General features: G+C 44.8%; 2 protein-coding genes across 4 annotated transcripts; both read right to left on the bottom strand.

The window, feature by feature from the left end:
* Positions 1-630: 630 nt before the first annotated feature.
* On the bottom strand, positions 631-7,129 carry LOC105101705 (transmembrane protein 14C). Its single transcript, XM_010994955.3, has 6 exons — positions 7,022-7,129; positions 5,913-5,982; positions 5,501-5,577; positions 4,531-4,632; positions 1,759-1,846; positions 631-1,138 (listed from the first exon to the last, which is right to left on the bottom strand). Exons 2-6 carry the CDS (start codon positions 5,933-5,935, stop codon positions 1,084-1,086), a joined length of 345 nt encoding a protein of 114 aa, XP_010993257.1. The 5' UTR covers positions 5,936-5,982; positions 7,022-7,129; the 3' UTR covers positions 631-1,083.
* Positions 7,130-8,930: 1,801 nt separating this feature from the next.
* On the bottom strand, positions 8,931-17,228 carry PAK1IP1 (PAK1 interacting protein 1). 3 transcript variants are annotated; one of them, XM_010994717.3, is made up of 10 exons: positions 16,832-17,228; positions 14,264-14,429; positions 13,571-13,691; positions 13,422-13,496; positions 12,861-12,913; positions 12,361-12,506; positions 12,169-12,266; positions 10,372-10,471; positions 9,501-9,624; positions 8,931-9,347 (listed from the first exon to the last, which is right to left on the bottom strand). In XM_010994717.3, the coding sequence occupies exons 1-10, from the start codon at positions 16,913-16,915 to the stop codon at positions 9,082-9,084; spliced, it is 1,233 nt and encodes a 410-aa protein (XP_010993019.1). In that variant the 5' UTR covers positions 16,916-17,228; the 3' UTR covers positions 8,931-9,081. The 3 variants fall into 3 exon arrangements, with proteins under 3 accessions (XP_010993019.1, XP_010993154.1, XP_010993086.1); XM_010994852.3 differs by having other exon boundaries at positions 9,501-9,621; positions 16,832-17,176; XM_010994784.3 differs by having other exon boundaries at positions 14,264-14,426; positions 16,832-17,170.
* Between the last annotated feature and the right edge of the window lie 4 nt (positions 17,229-17,232).

Raw genomic sequence — 17,232 nt, 5'->3', positions numbered from 1 at the left:
CCGTCTGTGTGGAGCTCTGAGCATCCGTTTCAAGAATGGGCCCAGGCAGACATGTCAAACCATGTCACACACAACAAAAATGAGAAAATTAGGACTCTTTGAAAGAAGCTTAAGCAAACATATAAAATTGATTAGTAACTGTCTGAATCATACCGTCTATATCCAATCAGTATCAGTCAGGGTAAGAAGCAAATACCCCTTTTCTTTAAAGAGAGGAAAACTGAAGTTAAGTGGTACCAGAATGACTTAACTCTCAATGCTGAAAGAAACCAAAGTGAAGTGAAAATGTGTCAGTATCTAGTTAATGTGTCCAATGCAGAGACCAACCTAGGTAATTCAAGCTCCAGAAAGGCCCTTTTAGGTTTCACATTTATAGATTAACCACAATTTCATTTTTTCTTTTTTTTCTCTTTTTGGTTATACAGCCCTAATCTTAGAAATCCAAACCTCAATGCCATGTATAATTAAATTGTAAATAACTTTACTTCCCTTGGTCTTTTAATTATTCAAAATGGGTAATTCCTAAATAAAATGTTAACAGAAACACTTTCATGTTCTTATCCCTTCTTGCTATTCACATCTCATTCTATGTTCTAGACAGCCCTGGCAACGAAGACACCATAGAAAATATTACTTACAGTAAAATTTATTTTCATTGATTTCATTTAACATAATTTCAAAGTAGGTCTGTGGCCCTAAGATGAGCAAAAGAACAAATGTGCTAAATCTCATTCAGAGATGTTTTTCATACTGTTCCTCTGAATAGGTTTCAGGGGCCCCAACGGTGATACCTAACATTTTACCCCCAGAGACTTTATGCACAGACACAGGAAGAAGAGAGATCACCACCATACAAGAACCAAACTGTATGAAGGTACTAATGACAAGCAGCTCTCATGTTATACTCTGTCCAACTCTTACCGTCATAACAATAATGACTGATTTTTTTTCTCTGCAAAGTTCAGTATTTTTTTTGTTTAAGTAAAATGTCAGAATAAGTGAAAATGCTGTACTTATTTATCTTAAGACACTAAAAATAGTGGAAGTTTAAACATTCTTCAAGTCCAAGCTGGGCCATGACTACTACTGATGGGGTTTACCCAACACACTAATTCCAAGTTTGGCGACCATCAGCAAACTGTTCAAAAGAAACACATAAACAAAAATCAGGTGAAGAACAGCACAGGCATGCTATTATTTTTTAAGCGTCCAGGACTCAGCAGGTCCCTCCCAACAACACGGTGAGGAGCTGCCAAGGCAGAGCAAGCTCCGATGCACTTCCACCCCCGGAGGCACCAAAGGAAGGACATGCCGAGGGGCAGACCCGCACTGCGGCCTTAAAATCATACATGTGCGGTGAGGTTCCTAATCTAACTGCTAACAATTCAGAGACGAGAAACCAGCACTGGAGAGACCAAGGCCTCCCCACCTTCCCAGAGCTGGTTAAGGTTCGATCTCCAACCTCCCAGTTTACTGCTCTTGACCTCGGTCTACACTGACCATAATACGTTGTGCTTGACAGCATCATTGCCATGATCAAAGCTGGGTAAGTAATCTCTTTCCAAAGCAAAACCATTTCCAGAGTGAATGAATGTACCTATTTCATTGTGACATTAAATCGGCTGTTTCTGCAGCTGTTTCTATTTGTGTATAAATTAGGTCACTTCTGTTGATGCTCAGCACTGGGTATACTGAAACAAGTAAATGTACAAAGTATTCTGGGCATTAAACTAGAACTAGCAATGGAGCAGAGAGTACCTGGCACCCGCAATTAAGCCTGCAGGCATAAACTTTCCAGAGTGGTAGAATCTCATTCCCATGATGCCAGCCAAGGTTCCAGATGTAGCTGGTGGAGAGATGAAAAGAGCCAAAGATCATTACATCTTAGACATGGGAGGCCTAAAAACTGACCAAGCCCCCTACCTGTCTGTCTTTCAAGGGCCAAACGCCATCTCATACCTCCTCCTTCCCTAGTGGGGGGCGCTTCATGGCCACCCACAGTCACCGGGACTAAGTACAATACTGGAATAAAGGCCGTTGGTGTCCCAGTCCAGCCTGCCTTTCCACCCTCACTTCCTACTATTCTTCAGCCGTACATTTCTCAGTTTTCTTCAGACTTGCCGCAGGGAGTTTCCCTCCTCCTGACTGATGCTACTTACCCTGTATGCTCCTAAGCTCTTCCAACTCAATCTCTATTCAAATACCTGCCACCTGCCAAGCACTGCACAGCTGCAGAATGCAATCATGATCAAAAAAAGATCTCTGCCCTAAGTGTTTCAAGTTGGATGGGACAGACTTGAAAGAATCACACAAATAAAAATTTTAAAGTAAAATTTGTGCTACCAGTAGAATTAACGCAATACAAATAACAATAAATAGGGGATCCAGCCAATTCAGGGAGGATTTGCTGAGAAAGTGAAGATTTAACAGAGATCTGAAGACTCTCAGCTGATGAGCTCGAGGGGGAAAAAGCACATTCTAAGCAGAGGGAATGACATACACAGGGCCTTGTGGTGAGAGGGGACTAAAAGGCTGGTTAGCACGGAAATCAAGAGGGCGAGCGAGGAAGAGGGCCACGCCATACAGAACCCGGAGGGCTGCAGGAAGCCTTGTGGTCTTTACGCTAAGAGCATGCGAAGCCACTGGAAGATACCACACAGAGGGATACGTGAACAGAGCTGCATTCTGATAGAACTGCAGCTGTACCACGGAGAACACACGGCAGGGAAACCAGTGGAGATGCAGGGATACCAACTAAGATGCTTCCTCAGGAAGGCAGGCAAGAGGGAGGGCTAACTGGGAAGTGGGCGGTGGCCCTGGAGGCAGAGAGGCGGACAAGCTGGGCCAGGCGCTGGAGGTAGTGTTGACAGGACTTGTTGATGAATGAGATGTGAAGATGGAGGGGAAGGGAGCAATGGAGACCCAAACGGAGGGAGAACACCAGAAGGCTGAACGTGTGTACGGACATGAAGCTGGGTTCGGGCAGATGCCTTGACATCTGAAAGATTTCAATTCAAGCAGGCAGCTACATATATGAGTAAAGCTTGGAGGAGAGAGAAATTTGTGAGTCATCTGTGTATCAGTGGTAACTTAAGGCTTGGGTTTCAACGATATTGCCAAGTGAGAGAGTATAAAGATTAAAAAAGTTAGGCCTTAAGAACTTCAATATTGAATGGCTAAAAAGGAAACTGGGTCGAAAAAATCGACAAAAGAGAACGAAAAAAAAAAGGAAAACCACGAGAAGGGAAAATGGACTGGTGCACTGTGCTGCGAACAGCTAAAAGGCCAAATAAAATGAGGACTAAAAAACGTACACTGAATTTTGAAAAATACAGGTTCCTGGCAGCCTCAGGGAGAGTTATTTCCATGGACTAGGGGGACAGAAGTGGAGGCTGGAGTGGGTTGAGAATGTGAGAGATGAGGAAGTGAGGAAGGGGAGCATGACAGATTTTTTAGAAGTTTCTGAAGAGGAAGAAGGGCAGTAACTGGAGAAGGAAGTGGGGTCGCAAGTGGTCCTTCTTTTTTTAAATGGGTGAGAAATGGGCATCATCTGAGCATCAGTGGGTGAGATCCACCCGAAAGGCAGCATCTGAGTAAGAGCCAGCATCACTGACAGTGTGAAGCTCTGGAAAAGGTGAAGAGCCCAAAGCCTGGGTGGAGTGACTGGCCTTGGAGAGGAGAGAGCAGGACGGCGGAGGCTTGGAGGGTGACAGCACGAGGGAGTCCTACCTGATGGCTGTTTTTTATGTAGGTGGGGTCACACTCAGGAGTGGAGGAGGGGATCAGAAATGGGAACATAGTGGGGTGAGAGTCATCGGAGCTGGCATGAGGGAGCTGCTGGGCAGAGCCTGGAGCCGGGCGCCTCCTCCTTCCCAGCCCCCACCCCCGGCTGACAGCCCCGGTCCCCCCAACACCTGGGAGGGCAGAGCTGCCTGTCTTCTCATCCCATAGCTTTGTGAAGACAGTGAGGGGCCCGCACTCCCAGCAGAGTGTCTGACACACGGGTGGAGTACACCAAAAATGCACCAAAGGCCACCCTGATAAGAAGTATCGTCCCTTCCCGCACTCCTCACTGTCCGCGCGGCTCACGGGACACCGCAGGGTATGTCCCCAGGGAAGGCAAAGGCCTACATCTTCTATGTTTCGTTCACATCTAAAGGGCTAATATTGATGCAAATCCAACCCAGACACATGATCCCTTAGTGCTGCTCAAGCAGATGTCTGCAGTGGTCAAGCACAAGGGTTAAGAGACCTGTGCTTGCCTTATTCAAGTGTAACACTAACTTTGCTGGGTAAATCTAAACTCACGATGTATGAAAACCTTTCCATGTTCTATACATAAAAGATAAGAAGAAACTGCACAACCCTCACCCCCCCCGCCCCCACCAATTTTAAAACCTCCCTAAGACTTGGCAGAAGCGCTAAAACTGTCTTAATGTGAAGAACCTGCCACATCCCACCAATCCAGGACCTTTGGGGAGAGTATTCTGGACACACAGTTGCATCAAGGAGACAGTGAAACCGACATACCTAAGAAAACCCAAATGTTCCTTGGATCCTGAGACAGCTGATAGGCACCCAGGCCCGCTAAACCACCGAAGAAGAGCCCAGCAGCCAGGGACGGGACACTACCTGGAGGGGAGCAAACACACGCCAGCACGTCATAATGTCAGACACTCACTTCACTGACAGACTCCACCAGACTTCCCTTCCCTACAGAGGAAAATGGCAGAGAACCCTCAGCACAGTTCACTTCAAGCAGGAAAACGTTTGGGGGAGTCTGCTAGTTTACCAGAGAGGTCAGGGTCATACCGCACCGTTCCTCTTTCCTCTAACAAGCAGGGCACTTACACCAAAGGAGAAAAGAAGGGCTCCCCACCGAGCCTGCTTAACCTAACAAGGACTGGAACTGCCCACAGGCAGGACCTCAGGCACATCCCCAAAGGAAAGGGAAATAATGAATTAAAAATGATTTGGAGGTGGGTGGGTATAGCTCAGTAGCAGAGTGTGTGCTCAGGATGCAGGAGGTCCTGGTTTCAATCCCCAGCAACTCCATTAAAAAAAAAAAAGATTTGGAGAGTAGGTATTCTGGTGTGTGTGCTGGGGTGGGAACAGGCATATTCACTGACACACCCGTGCCTGGTTTAATGTGGAGACTTCAGAACTGCTTATGTGAGGACTAGAAGTTTCCTGCTACTGGAAGAGCAGAGAAGGCGCTCTGGGGTTGATGGTGAGGTATGGCAGGTGATGATAATAACAATCTACTACCACCCCTGCCCAGCATCTTTAGATAAAGAGGCAAAAACAAGCAATTGGACCAGAAGCCTGTTTTAGCTCAGCCTGATAACTAAATGGAGCTACAGGACAGATAATAAGCCTGCACTCAAGATAGAGGGCCTAAAGCACATTGGACCCCAACAAGACTGCAGTCTGGGGACGCTGGGGACTCACTCTTCACCAGGAACAAGATTTTAAGAGGTTAAGTAACTACAGACCATACCTGCTTTTGCATAGCCAATGATCCCACCGGAAGCAACCAGTGCTGCATAGCCAAAGCCAATCCAATGTAAAGGCACTCTGAAAACAAAACACTAGGAAATCAGTGCCAACCATGAAAAAAATAGAGAGAAAGAGACAGAACACATAACCATAGGATGGGATCTAAAAGGTCATCATCCCAGAACAAGCCTATCACCGTACAAACGCATATAAATCCCAGAGAGGTTAGATGACTGGCCAAGAGTCAGTGGCAGAGCTGGGACTCAAACCCAGGTCCCCAGCCTACATGTCCATCCTCTCACATCCCAAGCTGCCCGGCAGCCCTGACTCAGCGCCCTTGGCAGATGAGAAAAGGAACTCCGGTTTTCAGAAGCTTGGGCTGTTCCACCCCCATTCACTGTGTGTGCACTTACAGTGGGCCAGAGTCCTTCTGCATTGTGCCCTTTCACTCTGTCCAGACAGAAGGTTGCACCAGGCCTGCACCTGTGGAAGACAGGCTGGATCAGAGGTGGTGAACGCAGAGCTCTCTAGCAGTCAGAGAAAAGTGGGTCCAAGTTCCAGCTCCACCCCTTGGGAGCTAAGAAGTAAAGGACAAGCTCTCTAGCTTTAGTTCCCGTCCCAGTACCTACCACGAGGGTGACAACCATACAAGTGTCCCAGGACTGCTGTGGGCACTGAATGGGATAATATATAAAACTGTTCTGCACAAACTGCTAAACATGTATCAACCATTTTGGTAATAACCTCAATTCTTACATAACAGACCCACAGGAAACTTCACTGACCAGTTCTCTATAGCTAACCAGCTAACCTTCTCATCACCTAACCAAGTTATAACTAAATCGGACAGTAAATACCTCCTGTTCCCTTAATTCAAGTATTTTAATTGCCCTTTCTAGGGGGGAGGGGTGCTGCTCTTCGCCCGTGCACTGACAATTATTTCAATATTCGACATTTGTAAAACTTTCAATTATTTAATTCTGCATCACTCACAGTTATTGACTAGGGGCGAGGAGAGAGGATAAAATATACAAAAGCCCAAGTTATAATTATGTGGAACACGACACCCTTGGCAAAGTAGGATGAAACTCCTGGTTTCTTCAAGAAATGCATTTGGTTATAACGACGCTAAGCTTGAAAGCCATACATGCTTCTTCTGTTTAAGTTACTATGTGTCTATAAAAAGTGGGGGGAGGCTTGGAACCGTACCACAGTCATTAATTCAACATAGCATTGAGTCACCGGGACTCTTAAGGAGATGCAGCAATAAAAATCTCCAGGAAACGAATCAAGTCTCCGCTTCACCGCTAAGCATTTGCCTCGAGAGCTCAGGGTTTCCGCAGGGCGCACAACCCCCTCTCAGAAAAGCAGAAAAGGAGCGACTAGAGAAAGGCACCTACCACGCAGCCCACAACCCCCGCCTGGGTCAGAGGAACAAAGAGCAGGCGGCCACAAAGCCTCTCATATAACAGCTAAAAGTCAAAACAGGTGTAAAATAAAAACAATTCCCAAGCACACCAACCTCCTTCTAGAAGGTCTGCACAGGCCAAGGAAAGCACACAAGCCGTGGGGGCGGGAGTCTCAGTCCCGCCGGAAATATCGCGGCGCTTTCTCTGCGTCCTGGGGGCGGGGCGAGACGTGGGGCAGGGCTAGAGCGTCCCCGCGCGCTCTCCGCGCCAGGGGCGGGGCGGGGTGTGGGGCGGGGCGGGGCGGGGCGGGTCTAGGGACAGAGTCCCGGCGCGCTCTCAGCGCCAGGGGCGGGGCCAGAGTCCCCGCTCGCTCTCAGCGCCAGGGGCGGGGCTTTGGGAGGAGCTCGCAGCTGGAAGCCAGCCCAGAATTTGCGCATCCCAGGGGCTGGGAGTAGCTGAAGTGTGTCCTGCAAGAAGGGCATGGGTCAGGGTTGCCCGCACTAGTCCCAGTTCTGAGCCAGCCAGGCCAGAAGCTGGAAGCTCAGAGTTGGAGTCTGGGGTTGCCAGGGGCTTGAGCTGGGCGAGGCATGCCCTGGGGTTGGGGGAGGTAGGAAAGGGGCTTCAGTGCGCTAGACGGGCGTCCCAGGCTGGATTCTGAAAGACTTGAGTGGGGACCCATTACCAGATGCAAGCCATCAGAGAGGACTATCACTCTAGCCTCATCAGGTGGCTTTGTAATTGAGCAGGAAGGACCCTATGGGGCTTTACTAGGGTAGACCACCTCCCCTGTATCTTCTACTTTTGCTCCTTTCCTAAGTACCAGGGTAATAGTCCCTGGTGCACACTTCCAGTGTTGTTTTACAGATGCTGAAACCACCAAAAAAATTTACTTGATAACCATAAGCCCCCAGACCTACTGGTGCCTAAGGATTGATGTTAACCACCCCATTGCCTGAACAGGGCTGATCACAAGCCCTGCGACTCCAGTCGCTCACCTAGCCTTTAAAAATGCTTTGCTCGAACTCTTCAGGGAGTTGGGGTTTTGTGGGCAGGAGCCCCCGTTCTCCTTGTTTGGCCCTGTGATTAGCCTTTCTCTGCCCCAAACTCCCACATTTCAGTTTGTTCAGCCTCTCTGCACCACCTGCACATGAACTTGCATTTGTTACGTTTGCTGCTATGGAAAAGGGACTTTCTCCCTGCAGACGATTTGGTGGCCACAGACTAGACAATGCGGCTTCTTCTTGTGTTTGTTTTAGGGAGTGAGGCTACTAGAAAAGCATCTTAGAGGGGACGGGGGGGGGGGATTAAATCTCCATCTACCTCTGTGGTGCCCTCTGCCCACACATCATCTCCACTCCCACTCCAGATCTGTTTCCCACACAATCATTCACTCAGTTGCTATACCACCACAAGATGGGTGTCATCCTTGACTTCCCTTTTTCATCCCCTACAAATATCAACAAGAATAGATCTAATAAATAGAATCTTTGAGTGAAAAAGCAAATTGCAGCACATTATTGACTAGGGGAAAAAAATGCACAACGTGAGAGTTGTGAGGTAGTTTCACTTGGGGCAAAATGGGGCAGCCCAGGATAGCCTTTCAGACAGCTCTGAGGAAGTGCTCCAAGATATATGTGGTCTTGGTGAAGGAGCACAGTGCGCACAAGCATTTTGGCAGAAGGCTGCTCCTACTCATGAGGAGTAGGTGTCTCCATTAATGATTTTACTGCTTTTCTAGACATGAGAAGAGGCAAGAAATTGGTCTCATAAAATCTTCTGAATATGTCTGACTATCTGTAGGCCTGACCTGCTAGTTTTTCCCAGAGTGCTTATCCACTTCTGGTAAAGAAATGTGTTCAAGATTTTGTATTATATTAAGCTGTAATATTTTGAGAAAGACCTTTGCTTTACACAACAGTAAAAATTATATACTACATATTAACATACTATATATCACCGTAATAATATAGTAACATACAGCCTATCAAAAAGTTTTACCACTGTTTAAAAAAAACCTGAAAGTGATTTTTAAGCTGTATATATTTCTTCAAAAGAAGAAATTACTTAGCCTTTACTTAGGAAAAAAAGAAGTACATTTTGAAAAATTCTTCTCTAAGGAGAAGTCTGGGATTCACTGCACTGTCCATATTTTCTCCTTTTTTCTTTGCATTGTTCACATTTTCTTCTTTTTTCTCTTCTTTTTTTCCAACATTTCTACCATTTTCCTTTTCTTGGCTGTCACCAGGCTGTTTCCTTTTTTTCCCAACATTTCTACCGTTTTCCTCTTCTTGGCTGACACCAGGCTGTTTCCTTTTGCTGGCTTGTCACCATCACCAGTTGAACCACATTTCTTCGTGCCAGGTTTTGACTGCCGCTCTCCCTCCTGCACCTCGTCACCAGATTCCTTTTTGTTGCTTTTGGACGGTTCTTCTTTACTTACTAAAACACAAGAGACAGTGCATTTAAAGACTATTTTTCCCTTTGAAGTAGCACAAACTGACGACAAAGTGAAGTTAATCTGGTTCTCCTCCACTTCAACAATTCAAGAGATAACAGATTATTTAGTTTTTTTAAACGATCAATTTCATTTACCAGGAGGAGTCTCTGCATCTGGAGGCGGGCTTTCTCTCGTGTCTGTCGCTCTGTCTAGCCACACTCCAAGACAAGTCAACCTGGCATTAGTGTTTACTTCACAGAGTAAACATGGGGAGACCTTCTAAAACATAAGAAAGAAAACTGGTAACAACTATAACAACTAACACAGGAGAATTTTAAATCGTTACTTTCATTTTTCCATAAGCAAGTTACCTTAACTTAAAACTTACACTGTACTTTCCTGAGTACAAAATATACTGTTTAGAAAAAAATCCTTTATTTGGATTCATGATTCATTTGATTCTGTCCTTCACAAGGGACAACTTCTAAGAACTACTCCGATAAGGAAACGGACCATTTTATCTTGTTCATTTGTAGGTTTTAACAAAGAACCCTGCACAAAGTAGATACTCAACAAAGCACTTTCACAGAACGTGTCTATAAGAGGATGAAGAATAAACAACCAAGTCTCCATGGGGAAGACGACAAAGGGAATTTAACCTTCCAGTTACTTCGTTCAAAACTACTGTTGCTTCTGCAATTGATCAAAAATTCCTCCATTTTTTTTTCTAGTAATGGCAGTATTTTTATGCAACAAAATCTGACAGAGAACATTGATATATATAAAAGAGAAGAAACTAGCGCTTCTCGGATTGAAAGAGCAGGAGTTCTTGGGTCCTGTCAACCTGAGGCAGGGCTGCGGAACCCTAACTTCAAAACCACGAATATCAATCATGCCTGGAAGAGATTTTAAAAGTTTGAAGATCTATGTCTTATGACCTTCAAGGAGAATTCCACCTCATTTAACTCAGTGATACCAACAGTAAGACCTGCATTCGGTGTATTTACACTGTGCTAAGACACTGACCTTATCCTCGTGAAGCTTCCACATTTTGATGAAACCATCACTCGATGCTGTAACAATAACATGATGCTCTGGAGTCTCAAAACTGAATAGGTCTTTTACCCTAGAACAGAAATAGTAACACCGTAAAAGATCCTTTCTTCCAGATGGTATGATACTGCCAGAAACACTATGTACACAGTCTCTTGGATTTTTCAATACTTCAGTGTTTCCAAACTGCTCAACAAGTGATGCCTAAAATACCACATGCCTTCCAGTCCCATGAGTAGGTAAGTCACTTCAGGGTCTAAATTCCAAGGTAAAATTACCTGACAACCATACGTTAAGAAAAAGTTCCAAAGATGACGATGGATAACTATAAATAATCAGGTTATCACAGAGGAAACAAAGATACTTAAAGCCCCTTGCCTCAAGAAACTACAAAGTCAGCACAGAGAGAAAAGACAACAGGGATGACCCAGGGCCTCCTTTGCATCCATTTCTCCCACCTCCAGTCTGATCTAAGCTACTGTCATTTTTCTTCTGGATTACGGAGCAGACTAATTAGCCTCTCCGCTTCCATTTTTGTCCCCCAACAATTTTTTAAAATGTGAATCAAATCATGTTACTCCAGGTTTAAAATTCTACAAAGCTAGGAGCTGCTTAAAACACACCAAGCTCTTTCCTCCCCCAGGGCCACTGTGCCTACAGTTCTCTCCTCTCTGTAGAAATGGCTCATTTATCCCTAAGGTCTCACTCCTCCTTCCCCAATCACCCTATCTAAGTAAGTTACCCGTTATTCTTATATCATAATACCTATTTCCTTCCTGTTATAATTATCTGCTTACTTATCTTATGTCTGTTGCCCCACTGCAATATAAGAGCCAGGAGAGTACAAGCTCTTGTCTCTCAGGTTCATCACTGAATACCTAGTGCAGCATCTCCTAAAGAATGCTCAGTGAACACTTGTTAAGTGAATGAATGAATGAATGAATGGTCAAATATCACAAGTGCTATATAGCCTTGAAGAAGGCCATACTCTATGCTCACTTCCCAATACAGAGGAAAACCAGGGCCTGTATACTGATTGCAATATTCTGAGTATTTACAAAGAGATTTCTTAAAAGCTTAACTATTATTTAGAAAATAAAAACTACGAGTTACTTGAAACATAAAAGAACATGCAAACAAAACACATTAAGGTATAAGTGTACATGATCACCTTTTTCAGAATTACAGAGGAAGAAGCAGGGGCAGAGTCAGACAGAAGCGGGCTGGCTCCCAGCTCCGACACCTAAGAGGTGGGTCATCTCTGTCAAGTGACTTAATCGTTTACTCTGAGACTCATGTCTACCCACAGAGATGCAGTGAGCAGTAACAGGTTAACAGAGACTGGCCCCAGACAGGGCCAAGTGTCATTTATTTCCCCAGCAGGAAAAACAGGTAGTGCAAAAAGGGGCTGAAGTGGACAAGAAGGGAAAAGTGGAAGGACAGGAAGGGTGGGGGCAGAGCTCATGATGTTCACCTGTCCCCTGTTCAAACAGGGTTGATTTGAAGCCTCAGGTCTAATGAAACTGTTGGAAAATTAAATCTCTTGTGCAAGTGACTAGTCCTGATGACAACTTCACCACTTTGGCACTACTCAGGCCAAGATGACATCATTTCCACTATCTTTTGAGGCTCCAGAAGTCTTATCTATGTAGATGTGTCTGACTCTCTCTGCAACTGTTCATAAAAAACACACACTCCACTTTATGAAGCTATTTATAACACTTACTGAGACTCTACCCACACACACAGAGATTAGTGAGAAAAAAGTACCTGTTTTCATGAGCTTTAAATTCAGAGAGGCACACTAGTGAATCACAGTCAAAAACCCTTACAACTTCTTCATCTCCAGCCACGGCAAGGACAGACTCCTGGGAAGGAAAAAGAGTAAGACCCAGAATGTCATCTACAATCCCAGCCGTCACCACACACACTAACTCCCCTCGCTGATTTCTGATCACTTACTGAAAGGAACGTGACAGAAGATATTCTCTTTCCATTTGTGATGGTGCCACTAACAGATGCAGTGTCAAGCTGATAGACGTCTATTTTGTTCAGTATGACAACTACGTATCTCTCTCCTCTTGGGGACCACTCTACTATGTGAGCATCTGTAAGTCAGAAGAACAAAGCTGCTGTATTTCATAAATAAAAAATAAATTGATCAGGGTAATAATAAAAATAGCAAATATTTACACTGTGCATTTCACAGCCATTATCCCATTTAATCTCCACAACAAACTCATGGTATTTTGTGAGTTAAATTTTAGACAATGAACTAGTTCAAAGAATCATTAAGGTCATATGGGGATCCTAATTTAAAGAAGGAAAAGAAAGTATTTGCTCTCCGAGGGGCACCACCACTGTGCAGGGAATAAACAGACACATGCATGCGCACAAGAACACGTGTGTAAACACTAACATTCCATGAGGTTATCAAGAACATTCCAAACAAAAACACTCACTTTGTTTTATGTTTTTTATGAACGCTGATCTTCCTTCCACAAGATTCCATGTTCTGCAAAACAGGAAGCTCATTTACGGCACAATCACTGACTAGGTGTAGCGGTGAGCTTAACGAAGACTTGTGAAAATGTACTACTTGGCCATTTAGAAGAACTGCCTACTTTCTTACGGCAACACCAGAAATCCTTACTATCAAGCAAGGGTAAAAGTCCCTCTGTTCCCACAGCCCTTTCCTAAGCTGAATCCATTATGTTTTCAAAAGGTTTCACTCCTAAAATACTTTTTTTAGGACCACACTCTACATCAAGGCTTACGGCTGCAATGTAATGTGCGTGTCTGAGGTTAGAGCTTGTCATTCTTTTTCTTTCCATTATGAAAAGGTTCACTAGCTTTCAACCTTTCCCTTGTGTCAAAATCTCTTCAAATGCTGACAATGTGAGGTGATACAGAAATGGTACCTAGTTTCTGTGGTAAAAGACACCCCAGTGGTGGGTTCTTGCTGTATTTGGAAAACAGAGACCACAAGTTGATGAAGGTGCTCTTGGGCCTTAATAACTTACCTCAATGTCTTATCTGTTCCCACAGACAGGGCCAACTTGCCAGATGGGTGAATGGAAAGGGAGGTCACATGTCCTCTAAAAGGAAACCGACAGTTAGCCCTCAACTCCACTGGCACCTGGCAACCACCAGTGGGGAAGGCTGGACTCACTTGTGAGCTTTGATGGACTTCAGACACTCCCACTTCTTTGCATCCCAGACACAAATGAGTCCATCCTCTGCCCCGCTGATTAAGTGCCTGTTGCCATAGAATTTCAAGCAAGTTATTGTGCCTGTGGAAGAACCAAGAGAGGCAAAACTCATACATTCATCTTTGAGTGCAAACTCCATTTCTCATTTGAAGGCTATGCTGCAGGAAGTAAAACAGCCAATGTCTTAATAATTACTGAAATATTCCTTTAAGTCTTCTGTGAAGAAATTAATTTTTTTCATATAAGGACACAAGTTTCAAGTCTATACAAATATTTTCAGCAGAGTTTCCCTAGCTGTAGATATAGATTTGAACGAATTACCTTTCTTTCTCGCTTTACATCCCCATAATCATAAACTGAGATGGCTGGCGAGGCTTGTTTGAGCAGAAGTCAAACAAAACTAATGAGTTAATCTGGGAAACAAACCAGGATGTACCACCTCCTCCTCCCCCTCTAGACTAAGTGCCTCCCTGGTCTACCAAGACAGACTGTGGATGACTTCAGGACAAAGAACCACATGTTTTTCATTTGTGTATGTCTTGGCATAGAATCTGTTACATAACAGACCCAATAAATTGTTCAACTGAAGTCAAACTGTAAAGTCACAATACCATACCTCAACATTATTACCTTAAAGGAGACAATTTCCTTACCATTGTGATGCACTAGAGCCCCGTGGTCTATTTTCTTCTTCATGTCATAAATGTGAATTGTTTCATCTTTGCTCCCAGTGACTACAAAACGGCTATTTACAGCCACGGCTGACAAGGAGGCAGTGTGGGCGTGGTGAGTGAAGTCGGCCACAGGAGTCCATTTCTGCTGAAGAGTAAAACGAACACTCAGTGCCAGGCACCATCATGTCATAATTCTCCAGAAAGAGATAAGTGGTTTCACGACCCATGAAAACTACCAACGGTTCCCACAAACGGAGAAAAAGTTATGCAATGATAGGTAGATTCACATGAACAGACCATCTGAGAATTGAAAAAGGAAGCTAAAGCCAGGAGATGGGAAGGCAACGCTGAGTATCACGACTCCAAAAACATTAGGAAAATGGGACTCAGGGACTTTAAGGTCCCATCTAAGCCCTTAACTCCTTAATATATTTACTTATATGTGAGACTTCCATACCATTTGTTCACTGAAATGGTCAAATTTTGATTTGAATTTATTCACTCAAATACTTAATGACTACTATGTGTTTGGCATCATTTTAGGCAGCTGATATAGAGCAGTGAATGAAAGGAACAAAAGTCCTTATTCTAAAGGAGCTGCCATTCCTGGGGGAGAGAAAGACAAGACAAACATGATGTCACACAGCGATAAGTATAATGACAAGGCTTACAAAAAATAAACAGGATGAAAGTGGGTCTGCATTAGTACCTACATAAACCCTAGAGAATGACCAAGGATGAGGTCTCAGAGCACCACTCTTGCTGACACGTGATTTTGAGTAAAATGACAGCAACAGGCAGTCCTTCCGTCAATAAGGATTGAGGGGACCTCTTCTGAGCAAAGGCGCAACACTCCTGAGGAGCTGCTATGGCCATAAATCAAGGATTAATCTCTGCTTTAGTGTGTCACAGAAGGAATGTTGGTTATATGGGCTATTATTGCCTGACAATGTTTAGAAGCAGTACCAGGTAACAGTCAAGAGCTTCAAGTGTCATGGACAACTGAGGATTTGGGTCCCAGGTCTGCCAGTTATTAGCTCTGTTGCCTTGCGCAAGTCACTTAACCTAGTAAACTTCCTGTTCCCCATCCGTAAAATGAGGATAACTGTATCTGCCTTGGAGGGTTGCTGTGAGGGATCCTATGTGTCTGGATGTGGAAAGTAACATTATTACAAAGAGTGCAATCAGCAGCATCACCTTTAAGTATTCAGCGTGCCACATAATGGAGCAGGACCCAGTGGGGCCTTCCCCAGACAGACCCCTCTCCTATATCCTCTGCTTGTAGCTCCTCTCTGAAGTACCCAGATAACAGTATCTCACGCATATTTCTGGAGTTTTTCAGATGCTAAAAACCACCAAATGGAAGAAATTAACTATTCAACGACCAGGAGCACTTAGCCCCAGACTTTTTGGCACCTAAAGATTGATCACCTTCAACCAGAGAATTGTACACAACTGATCACAGAGCCTGGGACGCCCCTCCCTCAGATGGCCTTTAAAAATGCTCAGCTGAAACCCCTCCGGGAGCTTGGGGGGTTTTTTGGGGCATGAGCCACCCATTCTCCTGGCTTGGCCCAGTAATAAAGTTTTTTCTGCTCCAAACTCCAACGTTTTGGTATTTTTTGGCCTCACTGTGTCAGGCACATGGACTTGTGTTCGGTAACATTACCTTTCAGCCAAAGGCAGATTAATAACCAGAGTAAAAAACAAAATAAATAAAACCAATTGGTCAAGACATGTACTTCTAATTTTCTGGTTAATTCATGACTGACAGCTCAACTTCTTCGTAAAGACATACTCAATGAAATAGGTTTATAGGAAATACCTAGGATTGCTTAGGGAAAAAAACAGTACTGGTCTAAAAGTTGGGAAATCTTATTTCTAGTTCTTGCTATGTCCTAACTACCTGTTTGACTACTGTCAATTTACTTAATCTTTTAATTCATACACCTAGTAAAGTATCTATATTTTGCTGTAGTTTTTCTCCATGTATTTGCCTCCCTCATTTTCTCCTCATGTTGGGAAGCTCTCCAGTGCGGGATCCACACCTTTGGCTTCTTTGCACCTTCACTGCAAGCAGTGGCCCCATCACAGGGGTCCAATAATGAAATAGTGTCACTTCATCAATGAGGGATTTATCCAGATCCAGCTCCAATATTTTGTAAAATCCCAGGACAGGAACTCAATGAAAGAAGTAACTATTCTTTCATTAAATCCTGAACACCTCAACCTGTCAACTCATAGGAGCGACCCTTACATTAATAATCTACAGCTCAGTGGCCTGTATGCAGAAACGCCAGCTTCCTTCGTGCACTGTAGTCAGAATATTTACTACAAAAGATAGACATCACGTTGTCTTATGAAACGCCTTCTCCATGTTTTAAAAGGCTAACGTATATTTTAAGTCTCCTGGGTTTCATTCATCAGTGAATCCCTAAGAGATCAGTGTGTTCACCTGAGGTACTGTGTTTACCTCCGCCGTGTGGGAACCAGGCCTGGCGTCGGCCTGCCCCAGCCCCGGCGGTCCCTCCGCGCGCAAGGTCTCACCTCGGGGTCGCCGCTCGCCTTGGGCTCCGGGTGCACAGCGAACCCAAACAGGACCTGCTCGTAGCAACCAGCCACCAGCTCCATCCAGCAGCGCACGTGCCTCCTCAGCGAGCCGGGCTCGGCGCAGCGGGCAGTGACGAACGCGGACGCCGGAGGGAGAAGGGTCCTTCATGTGTCGGCGCTCAAATTGACGTCAAGACTGCGGGGCTGCCTTTTAAGTGCCTGAACCCGTGGGAAGGGGCTCAGGGCTCGAAGATGACGCGGAATTTCCAAGAGGAGAAAACGGAAGGACATCACACGATGAAGTTCTCATTTCAAGGAAGAAAAAAATTGGGGCCTAGCAGGCATATTCTAGGAAGCCTTGAGCTTGGCCCTTCTGAGGCGAGTGGGCGGGACATCCT

This window comes from Camelus dromedarius, chromosome 19, assembly GCF_036321535.1.
Source record: "Camelus dromedarius isolate mCamDro1 chromosome 19, mCamDro1.pat, whole genome shotgun sequence".
Lineage (NCBI taxonomy): Eukaryota > Metazoa > Chordata > Mammalia > Artiodactyla > Camelidae > Camelus > Camelus dromedarius.
The sequence above is the reverse complement of the archived record's forward strand: the minus strand, read 5'-3'. Positions and strand labels throughout refer to the sequence as shown.